This window comes from Ipomoea nil, unplaced genomic scaffold (assembly GCF_001879475.1).
Source record: "Ipomoea nil cultivar Tokyo-kokei standard unplaced genomic scaffold, Asagao_1.1 scaffold1259, whole genome shotgun sequence".
Lineage (NCBI taxonomy): Eukaryota > Viridiplantae > Streptophyta > Magnoliopsida > Solanales > Convolvulaceae > Ipomoea > Ipomoea nil.
In genome coordinates, this window is record NW_017617687.1 from 1,097,208 (window position 1) to 1,116,398 (window position 19,191).

General features: G+C 35.8%; 1 protein-coding gene across 1 annotated transcript; it reads left to right on the top strand.

Annotated features, from left to right (window-relative positions):
* The first annotated feature begins 12,870 nt into the window (after nucleotides 1-12,870).
* Nucleotides 12,871-15,402, top strand: LOC109184382 (3-ketoacyl-CoA synthase 11-like). Its single transcript, XM_019334380.1, has 3 exons — nucleotides 12,871-13,030; nucleotides 13,522-15,115; nucleotides 15,149-15,402. The coding sequence occupies exon 2, from the start codon at nucleotides 13,558-13,560 to the stop codon at nucleotides 15,109-15,111; it is 1,554 nt and encodes a 517-aa protein (XP_019189925.1). The 5' UTR covers nucleotides 12,871-13,030; nucleotides 13,522-13,557; the 3' UTR covers nucleotides 15,112-15,115; nucleotides 15,149-15,402.
* The last annotated feature ends 3,789 nt before the right edge of the window (nucleotides 15,403-19,191 follow it).

A 19,191-nucleotide genomic window follows, 5' to 3' on the forward strand; every position in this document is an offset into this window, starting at 1 on the left:
CGGGAATCAGGCGTACCATGGCTAGAACATCACGGAATCAGACTGTAGAGGTCTCCGAGGCCCTCGTTCCAGGCCGAGCATCTGAGTGACTAAGTCATAGACGATCTGGAACGAAGGCGGCGCCTATGGCTGCTCTCGTTCCAGATTTGAAGGCAATGGTCGTCTCAGCCACTGGCTTCTTCGCTGGAGAGCCAGTAGCTGTGTTTATTATTATTATTTTTATATAATATATATATATATATAAATAAAATTTATAAAAAAAATAAAAATAAAAAGTACTTTAAAAAAGACACGTGTCAATCATGTGAAGACTTGTTAAACAAGTCACTTTAGACTTAATTGAACAATTTTACAAGTTTAGGGGTCTGAATGGAACTTTTTTTTAGTTAGAAGATCCAATTGCACTATTCGGTCGACTTAGGGGCCAATTTGCCCATTTTTCATATATATATATATATATATATATATATATATATATATATATATATATATATATATATATATATATATATATATATATATAAAGACTAGTTGTTTTTGCCCAAGATTTTTTCTGGCAAAATATTCTAGTACTTTGTGCATTGTTAGTTGTTCGTTGCAATATTCAGTGCCTATTTTATCATTGCGTGGGTGGGCATACGTTCTAAGGGTTGGTAGGTGTTACTGTGCGCCATGTCACTTTTTGTCAGTTAGGCCTTACTGTAACACCCCCGATTTTTACCACATTTTAAAAACTTAAATGCACAGGAAAACATCTAATCATCAAGACATAAAGCAACTGAAGCTATATAAAATCAGGGTATATTATGCCACACCTATCTCAGACATAGGTGCACAGGCGGGAAAAACTATCAATTCAAACAAGTCATAAAGTGTCAAGGCACACAACCCGCTAACTAGGCTCACAGACCAACAAAACATAACGTCTACACAGGACAGCTAATCTATCTAGCGATCCATGTCTAGCGCTCTCGGACATCTACTCAAAACCTGTAGAATAAGGAAAACATAACATGGGGATAACACCCGGTCAGCGAATATTGCTGGTAACCCATCAATACGCGTTAAATAGCATATATAGATAAGTATGTATCAAAACCATTTTGAAACAGAATACAGTATATATCAGTTCAAAACCCAAGAGAGAAGTCAACTTCAAGGACTCATCAAACACTCTCAAAAGAAAGAGGAATTACCATCCTCACAACACGACAAGACATCAAACATGAAAGACAAACAACTCAGGATGCATTCTACTGATCACAAAGTAGAATACATCAAGACATGCTCATAAGCAAAGAGTTCACATTCACACATTGGCAACTACATGCCATAGTGACAACTACATGTCACAAGTATCATAGTTCCAACCTTATGGCTACTATCGGCCTTATAACTAGTTCCAACTTTTACCTCCGAGTGCCACCCTGTACTTCTGAGTCCAACCTTGTACCGCCAGGGACCCTCGTCCCCCCTCTGACAATCTCCAACATAACCGCCGAACTCTAAGTACACGAGGGTACCATTAATTTCAATCACATAATCTCTAACATGTGAGCCAAGCTCAGGTATCACACCACCAATTTCAATCATAATCACACAAGATCATCATCATTACCAAGAAGACTAACGCTCAACAATAACCTTAATCAAGTGTCTATCAAAGGGGTACAACGATTTACATACGTTCATATCATAGGAATCAATCAATGGATCACAACAAAGACATGACACCATACTCAACAACGAAGGATCACAATCCAACACCAAACGATGGTCAACACAAGTTGCCAATCCCAACAAGAAAGAACAAACCGCACACACTAGCATTTCAACATCAAACTAGCATGCTTATCAAACGGGTAAACCAAAAGTAGTTCCATAGAACATTCAAGACTCACAATAGTCCAACGAATCACAAAGTCGGGCCCTTAACACGATTCAAGACACCAAATCCTACATGGATTCCTATCACACCGTTCTAGACATATGAAACATCAAGAAAACTCACAAATAGCCCAATAAAACAACATCGGGAGGTCAAAACATCAATGCCGAGTCAAAAGAATCACGGGGAACAAATCCCCTCCAACCACCATACACGTTCCCCGCGGGTGGGGCCACGGGTGGACAACCACCCGCGGGTACATGCCCACGATGAACCACGTACCCCGCGGGTGGGGCGACGGGTAGGGCCCTGCCCGCCGTTCCGCCCGCGGGTACACCCTGTACACCAACATTATCCCTTCGGAGATTTTCAACAAGTCCAAAACACCCAAAATCTCACACACAACAACAATATGACTTGAACCCAAGAAATAGCCAAGTAATGACATTCAAGAACCCTACGAACAAGCTCTAAACATGCATCACCACAAGACAATGCATCAAATCTAACAAATTAAATCAACACAAGAATCACAGGTAGAAGCCAAGAAATCATCATATAAGTAAGAAAATAGGTTTTGTAAAGCATGGGTTACCTTTGTAGCCTAATAACTTCCTCTTTTCACCCTTAGAAAGCCTTTCCTAAAGGTCCTCTTCCACACCAACTTCATACACAAAACAAAAGACAACAAAGATCCTATCTTTAGAAAAAGACACCTAAAAGAAGGTTAAAAACATCAAAAGACCAAGGATCATACCCTCCCCTATGCTCAAGATGAAGAAAGTAGGAATCTTGAGAGTATATCTTGCAAGACTTGGATGTTCAAACTCTAGCTTGGAGAAGAAGCTAAATCTTTTAGAGAGAGGCTAGAGTTTTTGTGTCTTGGGTTGAGGAGTGAATGAAATGAAAGAGCCTTGCTAGATTAGCTTGGATCACAAACTTTAGGTAGAAAGACATTCCTACCCTTACTAATGTTGGAAAGACAAGGGAACAAGGGCACAACTCAAGAAGCACAAGGTACAACCCTTTGACTTAAGTGACTAGTCAAAATCTAGTCCCTCGACTATTAAATTTCAGGATTTTTAGGAATAAACTAGCAAGAGATTTGGATTAATTCCTCGATTAATCCTTGATTACTGTTTGGATTTACAGGGTGTCACACTTACAGTCTGTACACTTCTTTTTTACTTTGGTGTTTGAATTGTATAATTTATGAATTCCTTTGGTTTATAATTCTTCGTAGTTGTCCTTTTATCTAATATTTTTACCTTCCCCCCTTACTTAAGATGTCCTTTCATCAGCATGTTCGGTGCCACTTCTTCGTGTGTGTATATATATATATATATATATATATATATATATATATATATATATATATGTATGTATGTATGTATGTATGTATGTATGTATGTATGTATGTATGTATGTATGTATGTATGTATATTGTGGACTCTTCTACATACATAGATTACATAACTTCCAATCCTTTTCGCTTTCTTCCAGTGTTGTCTTCGTGTAAGTTCAGATGAATTTTGTCTTTCATTGTGGTTGTTTTGGTTATGCTTTTCTACTGAACTCCCTTTTTTTTTTTTTTTTTTTTTTTTTTTTTTTTGACAGTTAATTATACATGCAAATTCCTGCCCATTCTTTTGGTTTGTATTTTCATGACAACATATGAATGCACTTTCACTTCTTTCTCCGCAAATGTGTGCAGTACTTTCCCCTTTTCTGCTTTCATCTTTCTCTTTCGTTCGATTTTTTTTAATCTTTTCGTATGTATTGTTAAGAACTAAACATTCATGTTTGTTTACAAAACGATGGAGAAATTATGCGTTTACTAATAGGAAATTTTCAGAAAAATGTTCAAATTTGAAAATTGAAAACACTCAAATGTGTTTACTTCTTGTTTTCCAATTTCCAAAACTGAAAATATTTCTCCATTTCTTAAAAAAATAGAAACACTCCTAAAAGTTCGTGAATAGTATCAAAGCAAAGTATCGATTCTTGGCAACAACACTTTTCTTCTTTCTTCCTCAAAGCAAAGCATCGATTCCAGCCACCGGTCACACACTGCGAGCTCCATTGTTAGTTGCAAGTTCAGGCTCCAGCCGCACCCGCTGGTCACAGTGTGATGTTTTGTCTGGGTTGATCGGCTTTGGGCGGAAAAACTAGACCGCCGACCATCATTAACCCTCTCCCCGATGGTTCTTCTTCTTCTTCTCCAAGGATTTGATCAAAAAACGAAGGTAGCGGTGGTGCTTCTGCTACTGATTTTTCTATGATGGTGGGCTGTGGGCGATGTTTTAGGGAAGAAGGTGAAGGAGTGGTGGGTTGTGGGCTGTGGAAGTGGAAGGTGAAGGAAAGGGTCCCTTATCTCTGTTTTCTTCTCGAGATGAAAATAACAATTGAACGTTATGGGCTGTGAGCGGTGGAAGGAGTAGAGGTTTCCTATTGGTGGGTGTGGGTGACTGCGTAAAGAGGGGTGGTTGTGGGCAGCGGAGAAGTGTGAAAAACAAGATTTCATGATGGCAAAGAACAAAAAGAAGAACAAGAGAGCTGAAGAAGTTAATCTAAGAGCGGAGGTAAATATTGATCCGCATGAGAGTTTGAGTAATACACCTACAAATACTATAGATGTTGGTGAGTTGCAAGACTTGCAACAGTTTGGATATTTGAAGCCACCTCGTCCAATTGGCCCTATGGATAAGTTTGCAAACCAAATCAATCCTAAAAGTTCTTTGAGTTCAGGAAAGGGCAAGACGCAACAGCGGATAATTGAGGGACAAGGAGAGGGTTAACTGGGTGAAAGAGTACATATGCAGATGGGCTTATGAAGCAGCTATTCCATTTCATGTTATTGAGAAAGATAGTTTCAAGTTGATGATTAAAGCTGTTTGTCAATATGGCCTAGGAGCGCATGCACCAAATAGATATGAATTGAGTGAAACATATTTGAAAAAAGAGGTTGATCGAGTCCGAGACAGTTTGAAGGTGCATGGAGCGGAGTGGAAACTAAATGGCTGCTCAATTATGACCGATGCAGTTTATGCTTGAAAGCATTGCAGGTATGTGCAAGTATGCAATCAATGTGAAATCTTTAAATCTTTATTCTTTAACTTTAAATCTTTAAATTTTTCATACTTGAATGCCTTGCAGGTTTACCACGGTTTAAACAAGTTCTTGATCAAGCAAAGAGTTTAACTGTCTTTATCTATGCACACCATAAAACTTTGGAAATGATGAGATCCTTTACAAAGAAGCGTGACATAGTTAGGCCAAGTGTGACTAGGTTTGCTTCTGCATTTCGTGCTTTGCAGAGTTTAGCTGGTAAGAAAATTGAATTAAGGGCTATGTTTTCAAGCAATGAATGGGATGAATGTAAGTTTGTCAAAACAGTTAAAGGGAAACATGCCTATTATACTGTCTTGAGTCATGCATTTTGGCAAGGGTTTGCATTATGCTTGAAGGTTTTTGCACCGTTGGTGAAGATGCTTCGTATTGTTGATCAGGACAAGAAACCTTCAATGAGATTTGTTTATGGTGAGCTTATGCAGGCCAAAGAAGACATTAAGAAGGCATTCAATGAAGTTGAAAGAAACTATGAGTCTATTCTTAAGATAGTTGAAGACAAGATGGCAAATAGGCTAAATACTCATCTTCATTTGATGGCTTTCTTGTTGAATCCTTATTACCATTATAAGGATCCTCGACTTCATTTGGATGTAAATGTTTCTCTTGCATGCATTGAGTTTCTCGAGACATATTGTCATGGTGACATAGAAATGCAAAACATGGTATTGAATGATGAATTGCCCAAGTATAAGAAGAAAGATGGCGTATTTGGAAAAACAGTTGCAGTCAATGGATGTGAGTTTAATAATGAGCGATATGATCCGGGCAAATAAGTTACATACTAGTTTTAATTTTAAATTTTATTTGTTAATACATATTTTATACTTAATATTTTTATTATATTGTTTTGATGTAGCAATGTGGTGGCCAACTTTTGGTTTGGAAACTCCAAACTTGAAAACAATTACTATGAAGATTCTATCTCTTACTTCAAGTTCATCGGGTTGTGAAAGAAATTGGAGTACATTTGAAGAGATTAATTAATTTTTGTTTACTATACGTCTTTACTTAATTATTTTTGTTTACACACTTGATGACTTGAATACTTGATATAATGATAGTTGATACATTTGTTTTGCATATTTGTAGATACATACAATAAAAAATGGTTGGAATATAACTGCCTAAACAATCTAGTCTTTGTGCAATTCAATGCAAACTTGATGAACAAAAGGAAAAAAAGAGCAAAATGTTGAAACATTACTTGCTAGTGATGCATGTTTGACACAAGATTGGATTGTTGATAATGATGAAATTGAGGTTGATGTTGAAGATGAAGTGGGTAATGATGATGAACAGGATGAAGCATTAAGACCACGACGGAGTTGTAGATGATGAAAATCGTGTGGTAGATGGAGAACAAAGCCTTGAAAGTTGAATTTGATATCTTGTTGAACTTAATTGTAATGTACTTTATTTTGAAATTTGATGACTTGGAGTTTTTGTATTGATTATGGACTATGGACTATGGACTATAGACTATGGGGTATGGATTATGGAGTCAAGGACCATGATTTGGAAATTAGAATTTGAAAGTTTGTTTCGAACCTTTGATAAATTGATAGTTTGTGAGTTGTGAGTTGACTTGTGATTTTGTGAAGTTGTGACTTGTGGTTTTGTGGTTTTAATGTTTTAATAAAGTTTTATGTATTTAATTTTTTTTTTGTAAAAATGTGTTTAATGCTATAAAGTTTTAACTTGTAATTCTTTAAAGTTGTATACAATTAACAATTAAACCAATCAATTATAATTTTATAAATGTTTTTTAGACTTTTAGTCATTTTAGTTAATTAGGTATTAGAAATTTACAATTTTTAGTTTATTTTTTTAAAATTTTTAAAAAAATAAATAAATAATAAAAAATAAAAAATCGGGCGCCTAGCGTATTTTGCTACATTGCTCACTGGTCACTAGATGTAAAATTTATGAATGCTTGAATACTTAGAGAATTTTCAAATTGACCAGCACCTTCTATCTCCTTGAGTGAAGGTATTTATAGGCATTTTGAAAATTATCTATTGGATGGAAAATCCTATTTCAAATGTCTATTACCCAGTGAGTAAAGACTAGTGTATAATCTGGAAAAAAGTCTCGTATGTGTGTAAGATTCTCCAACCATTAGTCTCCTTATTTTGTGGTGAACATATCTTTTTGTTCTGCAAAAGTTGACTAATCTTTTTGTGGAAAGTCTTCTTGGGATGTATACCTTGGACTCACTTTGTCTTGGTCACACTTTACCATAAGACACTAGTGTTTTAAGGTTTCAAATGGTTGGCTCAAAGAATCTCACAAGTAGTCCATCTCGAGTGGTTAACTTCCACTATTCGAGTTAACGTTTCGAACCTTAACACTTTTTAAAGTCTTCTGGTTACAAATGGTTGACTTTACAATTTTTTCCTTTCTATACTTTGAGAGGTAGGCCCTTCCACCATTTGACTTTTGCAACCTTTCGGTCTTGTAGACTTGAATCCTTCGACACTTCTAATCTTTTATCCTTCGAAATTTCTTCGTGGTTGTCATTCGGGTTACTGTTCTGGTTGATTTAACTATCCAAAATGTAACCATTCTCATTAGTTATTTGAACTATTGAAAATGAAGAGTAATAACAAACTTGTTGCGGTGCAAAAGGTCCTACCACAAGGGCACCAGAGTGGGTCTTTCGCTTGCTGTCTTGTTCTCTATCGCAAACTGGGATCGCTCGCTAGCTATGTCATATTGGGGCGAGATATTTTGGAAAAAATTCCCCTTATTCGGACTCCACAACCATCGGAACAAACAAGAAAAGAATGGGTGAGTTCAGTATGAGTGTTCATCGAAGGTCCGACGCTAATAGAAGTTTCTTACTTTTCTACAAATTCTAAGTCAAGAAAATAAAATAAGTTGGGGACTAAAATTCCTAATCTTTTGACATCATCAAAATCTAAATACAAATTTTCCTAACAGAAAGGTTAGTGACGTAATCGCGACAATAACAATTTTCATCGTACATTCAAAAAAAAAAAAAACAATTTTCATCGTAAATTTCACAATGAAAATATGCGACGTAATATGAGTTCCGCGACGGAATATTATTTTACGTGAATGGAAACGAATGAAAGGAAACATTTTTGTTGTCAAAACTGCGACGGACTCTCGACAGAAGAATTTTCATCGCCTAATTTGCGACGGAAAAATCCTTTGCCGTTTTCCGTCGCCACCGCACGCGATGGATTGTTTTCGTTGTAAAATGAAATATGACAAGCCTAAAGACTACGGAATGGATTTCGTCACAAAAATGCAAAATTCTGTCTCAAAATGCTTTTGAGATTTGAGACAGAATTTTAAGTTTTTGCGACGAAATTTTTAGGTGGCGAATCGTGATTTTTCTTGTAATGAATAAAAAAATATACCTCTCTAAGTGATAAAATTTTGATCATCTATAAAAAGGCATGAAGAGTACTTGAAGAAAATATAGAAGGGAAAACAGTGAAAACATCAAGAGCAAAAATCATCTTCAAGTTCTATTCATTCTTAGAAGTTTCATAGAGATATCTAGCAGAGAAGGAGATTACTCATTCAAAGTTTCTAAGTTGGACAAAGAAAATTTATTTCTTTGAGTAAAGATCTCTACCGAAGATAAAAAGAGAAAAGTAACACATGAGTTGTGAAATCTTAAGATTAGTGTTGGTTTTGTGATCAAAACACTAAATCTTGTGCATAAAGAGGAAAGCAACAAAGGAATTGTGAAATCTTGAAAATAGTGTTGGCTACCGAACGGGTGGATATAGTGAATTTCGCCTGAAGATAGGAGTAGAAGGATTACATACACTTTCGAACAATTATAAATTTGTTGTTCATTATTTTCCTTTAAAAGCATTATATTTTCGCATACTTTAACCATTCATTACTTGTAGTAATATTTTCTTAAATCTAATTTCATCACCTTTATTGTATGACACAAATTATTCCGTTGTGCACATACTCTAGCTAATCCTTGAAATTCTATAGACTTATTTGCTTGAATCAAGCTCAAAAAAGGTGATATTTAAAAGAGTAAATACCCAAAATGGTCCCTCAACTATAGCTAAATTTACAAATTGGTCCTTGACTTTCAATTTTACCCAATTAAGTCCTTAATTTTACAATTTTAACACGATTTGGTCCTTCGTCTATTTGACCGTTTGTTAACCGTGATCTCTGAGGATATATATGTAATTTCATCGCCGCCCGCCCTCATCCGCTGCCGTGATACAGTCTATCTCCCAGCTACAAGTCACTGCCCAGCCGCCCTCATCTACTGCCATGACACACTCCACCGCCCAAACACCTTCGCATACTCCCACGACACAATCCACCGCCCAAACACCTTCTCGTAATTCATCATTGTCGGCACTACAACCCAATTTTCAATCTTCATTAGGTCCAACACCACAAACAATCGTGTCAGACTTCACACAGGCCTTCGAACACTCCTGCATCAACGCCGGCGGCCACGCCGTCATCAACGATCTCTAGAAGAACCTGCAGCTCTTGTGGGAGCACATTGAGGCCTCTAGGATGACGCTGCACCGACTCGGAAACACGTCGTCTTCTTCGCTCTGGTACAAACTCAACTACATTGAATCCAAAGGGAGGATGAAGAAAGGCGACATGATTTGGCAGATTGCTTTCGACAATAGATTCAAATGTGATAGTGCGGTCTGGAAATGCAACCGGAACCTTAAAAAATCGACGATGGACCATGAAATTACATATATATCCTCAAAAATCACAGTCAACAAACGGTCAAATAGACGGAGGACCAAATCGTGTTAAAATTGCAAAGTTAAGGACTTAATTGGTTAAAATTAAAAGTCGAGGACCAATTTGTGAATTTAGCTATAGTCGAAGGACCATTTTGGGTATTTACTCTATTTAAAAAGTTGTAAAAGTCTATCCACTCTCTCTGATCCCCCACTCCTAGACTTTTACTTTACCAACCGAGAACAATAGTAACCTCAGTCATTTTATCTTATTGCGATCCTTTGCAGGCTAAGGCCACAAGGCAAGTTACACATTTTAAATATTTCACCATTTTTATTTATTCTTAACAATTTATATAGTCCACGAAAAAGTTCTAATTAATCTCTAACACTTTCGGGTCCAAAACTCAATAATATGGGAGTGTATTCAAATTAGAACAACTCCATATTGCAAAAAGTGAGGACTAATAACAATAACTTATAAAGATTTATCAATGATGAGGATTTTGTGAAAAAAAAAAAAAAAAAAACACGAGAATAGGTTTTATAATTATTAAATTTTTAAGTTTGTAATATTTATAAAACTTATCTCACCAATTTTCCTCTCTTTTTCAACAACTTTCAACTATGGATTAGATCAATTCTTAATTACATGTGAAACCTTTTCTTACTTGAACCCTCCCTTGTTCATATATGATTTTCAAGTTTCAAAACAAGCTACGTTGTTTTTTGATCCGCAAATTATGTTGTGGAAACCTGTTTACTATGCACATGGTGAACACATGGATAGATCCATAATTTCTATACTGTAGATTCATAATTTTGTTTTTCATTTGTTGTTACAGATATTATGAATCTACAATACAGAAATTATGAATCTACAGTATAGAAATTATGAATCTACAGCTTAGAAATTATGAATTTATCTCGTTAATAACAAATGAAAAACAAAATTATGGATATACGTTTTCAAAAAAAAAAAAAAAATTATGAATATACAGTATAGAAATTATGGATCTACCCTTGTATTCACCATGCGCATGGTGAACACGTTTCCACATCATAACTATTGGTTTTGATCTCCATCCTTACTATTTTGGTCTTCAAGTTTTGAAAAGATTGTAATCATCTCCTATCATTGGAATGACTTACGTACGTAAGAACAGAATTAATATCATAATCTCAATTAAAACCTAAAAGTATATATAAACTTATTAATCATCATAATTTAAGGATTTGTATAAGAATATAATGTAATTGAGTTCTGATCTACTACATGTACTCTCTAATCTTACTTTCTAAATTTTTACTTCTTGATCTGGTGAATTCTGATAAGTTACTATGAAGGGAAAATATAAATTGTTGTATTAAGCATTAAAGAGCAGAAGCATATATAGGTACAACCAAGAGACATTACAGGAGATAAGTTACACAACAAAGAAGACTTACTCTAATGGAGAATAAAGCTAAACTAAACAATAGATGAATTATAATCCTTAATACGCCCCTGCAAGATGGAGGAACCATCGGTGACACTGATTTTGGAACGGAACCGCAGAAACAGTGATCGGCCTAATGGCTTCGTCAACACATCTGCTACTTGGTCAGACGACGAGACATGACGCATACACAGCGAATCATTAGTAACCATATATCTGACAAAAAAATAATCCAATGCTAGGTGCTTCATCCTAGACTGGAAGACTGGGTTCTTGCACACGTATGTTGCACCTAAATTATCACAGAACAATGTAGATGCCCTGGACATGTTAATACCTATGAATTATAATCCTTAATAGTTACTTTCCTGTAGGGTCGAATACAAATGTTTGCATCAAAATTTTGTGTGTAGGAGTACAAGATAAAAGACAAAATGAGTAGCATTTTCCAATATAATTTGTCCAAGAAATTAAAAGTCAACATGATAAAGAATGGAGTGATGTGAGAATCTAGAAGGGAGAGTCCATTAAAGGAGGCATGGGCATTGTGCATACGGCCGCCACACCTTCTCCGACTTCATTTTCAACGGTCAACTACGACTGGCGGACTCAGAAAACCTCACGAAACTACGTTTTAGCCGTTACTCGCATTTGACATTTATATGTGTCTTATGTGTATGTTTAATTTCTTTTTCATCCCCACATTATATTTGTGAATTCTTAAACTTCATTGCTTGTCTGTCTCTCTGTCTTCATCATCCCACTTTATTATTTATGCTCCCTAGTTAATCTGATTATACAAAATAAATTTAAAATTAATTATACTCTCAAGAGATACATATAGATAAAAGAGTTTTTCACACTTTAAATCTTACGAGTATTGTGGTACTAATAGGATTGTTTCACCATTTACAAACCTTACAAATTCGATCCATGACTTTATTATTATTATTTTTAGCATAAATAGTCCTCCCGATTCAATTTTTGTCCATTTATGACTAGAAAAAAAAAATTTCCCGTTTGAGCCGTGGACGAAAATTTAGCCAGAAGAATTATTTGTGCTAAAAAAATGATAGTCGTAGATCACGTTTGCAAAATTGAAAAGTCGTGAAGCAATCATGTTAGTATCACAATACTCGTGGGACCAAAGATACGAAAAAATTTATAGATAAGTAATTTTATTTTCTATTATAATTTTTTATTATTAGGATTTCATCACACATTCTTAATACTATTAAATAATTCTCATAAAAAATTAAATTTAAAATTTTATAGTTATCAAATTAATTGCACAATTAACTCAATCAAGCAGTGAAGATTTTTTTTTTTTTTTGAGAAATAAGCAGTCAAGATTGTTATTTATTGTAAGAGGATTAATTAAGGGCTTATGATTAATGAATAGTCGCCTATGAGTGATAAATAGTCACGTATAAGCAAAAAAAATATCCAGATTGAACATAAATTCAATGAAAATTATCGATTTTAAATATTTAATAAAAGTTTTTTTCGTAAGGATATAGAAATTGAATTTATCACCAAAAAAAAATAAATAAAATAGTAGGGCCCACGTTTGTGCGTACAACTAATTTTTATTTATTTATTTTTTATTTTTTTGTGCGTACAACTAATAAACAATAATAATAGAATCAAGAAATTCACATTGTAGCCTCCATGCACCCTTTATTTATTCATCTCAGGACTCACAGGCAGGCATAACACATCTCATCTCCAAGCCAATTCTCTCTGTCTCTTCTCTCTCTCTCTCTCTCTCCCTCGCTTTCTCTCTCTTCTCTATACGCTATTAGGTTTCTCCGTGGCCAGCGGTTTGGGGTTTTCCGCATTTCAACAAGGTTGGTCTCCTCTCTGATCTAGGTCTCTGCTAAATTCAAACTTCTTTGACCTGTGTATGTAATATAAATTATGTGTTTCTGTGTTTGTTTTGTTTGCTTGTGATTTTTCCCGTCAGATGTTTCAGATCTTCATCTGAATGCCAATGTTGATGTTTCCCTTTGAATCTGGAAAAGTAATTTTTTTTTTTAATTTTTTTTAATTTTATGTTACCTGTAAAGTGTAAATTTACCTTTATGTATAAAAATTCACCTTTTCTGTAGCTATGGTTTTTAAATTCTTGGATGTAGAAGACTAGAAGCTGTTTATAGTTTGATTTGGAGGTTCTTGAGAAACTATTAAACAGTCAAGCACTCTAGAGCTGAAAAAAAGTGAAAAATTTTTGAAATCTATTTTTGGATCCTTGTCTAATCTGCAAATTCTTTGTTGCAACTTTGCCCAGATCTTGTATTCTCTTTTGTAGGGTAAACTATTTGAGGTTTTACTAAAATAGTGGATAATAATTTTGATTTGTTTGAATTTCAGTGGGATGAGTGAATCCAAAGCAGTGGCAGAGATGAAAATGAGTGAACCAAAACAAGAGGAGGGATCTTCAAGAAAACTGCCTGATTTCAAACAGTCTGTGAAATTGAAGTATGTGAAACTTGGATACCACTACCTTATCACCCATGGGATGTACCTATTTTTGTCCCCCCTTGTTGTGGTCATTGCTGCTCAACTCTCTACCTTCTCCCTGGAAGATGTTTATGTTTTGTGGGATCATCTTAGATTCAATCTCATTTCTGTCATCATTTGCTCCACCCTTTTGGTGTTCTTGTCCACCCTTTATTTCCTCACTCGTCCCCGCCCTGTGTACCTTGTGGATTTCTCTTGCTACAAGCCAGAGGAGGCTAGGAAGTGCACAAGGCAGATTTTCATGGAGAGGTCCGGGTTGACTGGGACGTTCTCTGAGGAGAACCTCAGGTTTCAAAAGAAGATTCTTGAGAGGTCGGGTCTTGGTGAATCGACTTATCTTCCTGAAGCTGTGTTAAGAGTGCCACCTAATCCTTGCATGGCAGAAGCACGAAAAGAAGCCGAGACTGTGATGTTTGGAGCTATTGATGAGCTCCTTGCGAAAACTTGTATTAAGCCAAAAGACATTGGGATATTAGTCGTGAATTGCAGCTTGTTTAATCCGACCCCTTCTTTGTCTGCGATGATTGTGAACCACTACAAGCTTCGTGGAAACATTGTTAGTTATAATCTTGGTGGAATGGGTTGTAGTGCTGGTTTGATCTCCATTGACCTTGCCAAAGATCTCCTTCAAGTCCATCCCAATACTTACGCCTTGGTGCTCAGCATGGAAAACATCACATTGAACTGGTATTTCGGGAATGAGAAATCAATGCTGCTTCCAAACTGCTTATTCCGGATGGGAGGGGCTGCGATTTTGCTTTCAAACAAAAGGTCCGATCGAAGACGATCCAAATACCAGTTGGTCCATACGGTTAGAACCCACAAAGGCTCCGATGACAAATGCTTTTCTTGCATTACCCAGTTGGAGGATGCGAATGGGAAGGTGGGAGTTTCTCTGTCGAAGGAACTGATGGCAGTTGCCGGTGATGCTCTCAAGACCAATATCACTACACTGGGTCCTCTCGTGCTTCCCATGTCCGAGCAGTTGCTTTTCTTTGCCACATTGGTTGGTAGAAAAATCTTCAAAATGAAGATTAAGCCATACATACCAGATTTTAAGTTGGCATTCGAGCACTTCTGCATTCATGCTGGTGGAAGGGCAGTGCTGGATGAATTGGAGAAAAACTTGCAGCTCTCCGATTGGCACATGGAACCTTCAAGGATGACACTCTACCGATTCGGAAACACCTCGAGTAGCTCACTTTGGTACGAATTATCCTACTCAGAATCCAAGGGAAGGATTAGGAAGGGCGACAGAACTTGGCAGATAGCATTCGGCTCTGGGTTCAAGTGTAATAGTGCAGTTTGGAAAGCTTTAAGGACTATCAACCCCGCTAAGGAGAAAAATCCATGGATGGATGAAATTCACAACTTCCCGGTGGAAGTTCCAAAAGTCGCCAAATTGTAATAGTTCCAGGCAGAATCAAGGGAAGAAGCAGCATATAATTATTAGTCATTCTTTGATGGTTGTTGTGACTTGTGAGAGGCTCCCGTGGGGGGATCATGGCCCGACGTTCTGTTTCTGCTTCAGAATTCCTGATTCCCCTTAGCCTTAGGGGCATTAACTTGTTAGTAGGTTGGGATTAAGTGGTTATTTTACTTAATTTTTCCAATTTTTATGTTGTACTATCTTATTGATTCATATGCTCTTTGGAACTGGAATCCGGTTGTTGGATGGAAATTGGTTTTTTTTTTTTTTTTTTTTTTTTTTTTTTTTATTTTTATTTTTAGCATTCATTTGGCAATGCCAATCATGTTCCAGCATTGTTGATGTTGAATGAAAATGGGAGTATTCTTTTAATCAGTTGTGCATATCTGCTTTCCTATGGCCTGCCTTTGTGCAACTAATTTCTCTTTTAGTTCTGTTATCATTCCCATTTATCTGTATTCTTTGCCAATTTAAGGAGAGAATGCAGCACAGCATATATATTCAGAGCTTAAGGTAACTAATTTTAGTGTGAATTATTGACAAGTTTATTTTCAAATAGTACACTAAAAATGAATTTAATTAAAATATAATAAAGCTATTAAAAATAAATATGAATACTAAAAATCGACACGTAATATGTTACTAGTAGTAAATATCAATGCTGCAAAAATCCCACCTAGGTACCGATTAATCGGTAATCGGTGCCTAAGCGCTAGGCGTTGGCCGGCCGCCTAGCGTATCACCATAATCGGTGGTCTAGGCACCTGGCCGGCTAGGCGACCGCCTAGGCCTCCTAGACGCCAACTAGGTCTTCTAGGCACCGACTAGGCTGCCAAGGCAACGACTAGGCCGCCAAGGCAGTCGGTCGCCTAGGCCTCCTAGACGCCAACTAGGTCTCCTAGGCACCGACTAGATCTCCAAGTCGGTCAATTAACTATTGATCCATTCTTTTTTAAATGAGTTATTTCACTCAAAACAACATCGTTTTAAGCGAAATAACCCTAAATTGTTCAAACTCTAGATGTTTTTTAGATTAATATTTTAATATTTTAGTATTAAAGTATCAAATAGTTTATAATTATCAAGTCTTAAAAAATTTAAAGAAATTTTTAAAAAATAAAAAATACATTGGTGCCCTAGGCGCTAGGCGCTCCTCGAGCACCCGATGGGCGCCTAGCGATTTTTTCAACCATGGTAAATATACACAAATTGTGTTGTACCAGTGTGTATAAATAAGGGTTGACCTCACGATGAACAACTCATAAATTAATAAAATAATTAGACAATCCAAAATTGATTTATGAAATTTATTTTTAAGCCTGCATGGGTAGCTCAACTGGTCAGATCGAGTCTCACCAGCGGCAGTGTAGTTGAGTAACCTCTCAAAGTGAGGGGGGTTCCTTGTGCGCAGTGAGCACCGGTCTAGCAAGTGCTGCTGAGCGCAGTTGTAACTACTTTCATGCATGGGCGGTGAGGGTGTGCTTTTTCTGCCGTGAGTCTCACATTTCTGTAAAATCTTGAGTCTTTTCAGAAAGAGCTCAAACTCTCTCTTTCCATTCTCTCTCTCTCCTTCATATGGCAAAAGGCTATGAAAAATCCAATAAAAATTCTCCTAATGGAGACGTCCTATTATGTATTTTATGAACTCTTATTTTGGGTTGGTTTTTACTCTTAGCCGATCACTCACCCTTTTAACTTACAAAGCATTGAATTAAATGACATGACATGTAATTAGATAAGTAAATAATATGGTAACTTTACCATATTCATATACTAAAGGTTTCTCAACATAATTCCCATTGACCCATCCATGCTGCAAATTGATGCATATTTATAGCGTTCTTGGACCCAACAACCATCAATACCGCAAATTATGCCCTGGAAACGTGTTCACCGTGAATGGTGAACACAAGTCCAAACGACGTCATTTTTACGCAAAAAAAAATAAAAATAAAAATTCGCGGATGTGGAGTTAACGGCGCGCGCGTTTGATCAAATTATGAATTTTCTGTTATGAGATTATGAATGTAATGTAAATTCATAATCTCATAACAGAAAATTCATAATCGCATAAAAGTAAAATATTTATTAAATTATGAATTTTCTGTTATGAGATTATGAATGTAATGTAGATTCATAATCTCATAACAGAAAATTCATAATTTCATAACAGAAAATTCATAATCTCATAACAGAAAATTCATAATCTCATAACTGAAAATTCATAATCTCATAACAGAAAATTCATAATCTCATGGTTCCAAAGCAAATGTGTAGGCATGGTTCCAAAGTGAATGTGCAGACATGGATTCATAATTTATGAATGTCTGCCATTTCGGACGGGAATGTGTATGCATGGTTCCAAAGTGAATGTGCAGGCATGAATTCATAATTTATGAATATCCGAAATCATTGCTCACTTCAAATTAAAGTGAAACCGCGAAATGTGAAAATGATGAAGAAAAGTCACGCAATTAATTAAGAAAAAAAAAAAAAGAGATAATGGTGTACTAACACTGTTGGAACCGTGAACACGGTTCCATGGCATAACGATTGCCATCAATACTCCTTGCAACACAATTTTTTTTTTTTTTTTTTTTTAAATTGCAACAGAATTTTTATTCTAGTTAACAACTAATGCATTGATTTTTATTCAATTTTAGAAATATTGATTAGAAAAAAAATGAACCTATATATTAATGATACATCTTGCAATGTGCGCCATATTGAACCGTATAACAATTGAATAATTGATTAATGTTGGAATGGGACATGAGGGCGAAAATTTTACTGTGGACTGCGGTCTACAATGTATTGTAGTCTAGAGATCAAAACGGTGTCGTTCTGTTTTAATGAAAAGAAACAGCACTCGTTTTGCGCCGTTCCGCAAAAAGTAACTTTGTTTGTATAATATAATATATTCAGTTTCATTTTATATACAGTGTAGTTTCATTTCAACACAATTACAGTTTCGTTTCGATATATAAGTACAGTTTCATTCGACATTATACACTCAAATATGTGAAACTGTTATTTAATTTCATTTTATATATATTATAGTTTCATTACAATACAACTACATTATTATTTCAATATAACTACAATTTCATTGGACAATATACACTCAAATATATGAAATTGTTATTCAGTTTCATTTTATATACACTGCAGTTTCATTTCAACACAACTACAATTTTATTTTGAGATAACTACAGTTTCATTCGACATTATACATCAAATATGTTAAACTGTTATTCAGTTTCATTTTATATCAGTGTTGCAAAAATCCCGCCTAGGCACCGATTAATCGCCGCCTAGGCGCTAAGCGCCCCTAGACCATGGCGATTTTCCCCGTAGGTTCCCACCTAGGCGACCGGCCGCCTAGGCGCCCGCCTAGCGCCTAACTCGGCCGAGTAGGCCGAATTCGGCCAAGTTAACTCGTCCATTTTGGTCGAGTTAGCCAAGTTAACCTGGCCGACTCGGCCTTGTTTTTTTTTTTTTTTTTTTTTTTCATGTATATGACATATATATATATATATATATATATATATATATATATATATATATATATATATATATATATATATATATATATGTATGTATGTGTGTATGTGTGTGTGTATGTGGGTGTATATATATATGTATGCATAATATGACATATATGTACCTTCACATGTGCACTGTTTTTCTTTTTTTTTTTTTTTAGTTAGCCGCCTAGACCGCCTAGGCCCCCGCTAGGCGCTAGGCGCTACTCTACCGCCCGACTAACACCTAGCGCCTATTGCAACCATGTTTTATATACACTATAGTTGCATTACAACACAACTATAGCTCATTTCAATATAACTAGAATTTCACTGGAGATTAACTTGTTAGTAGGTAGGGATTAGACTTAATTTTTCCAATTTTTATGTTGTACTATTTTATTGATTCATATGCTCTATGGAACTGGAATCCGGTTATTGGATGGAAATTGTTTTTTTTTTTTTGTTTTTTTTTTGTTAACATTCTTTTGGCAATGCCAATCATGTTCCAGCATTGTTGATGTTGAATGAAAAT

What these genes read in the sequence shown, in the direction of transcription:
- LOC109184382 (XM_019334380.1), top strand. Translation starts at nt 13,558, where the DNA reads ATGAGTGAATCCAAAGCAGTGGCAGAGATGAAAATGAGTGAACCAAAA.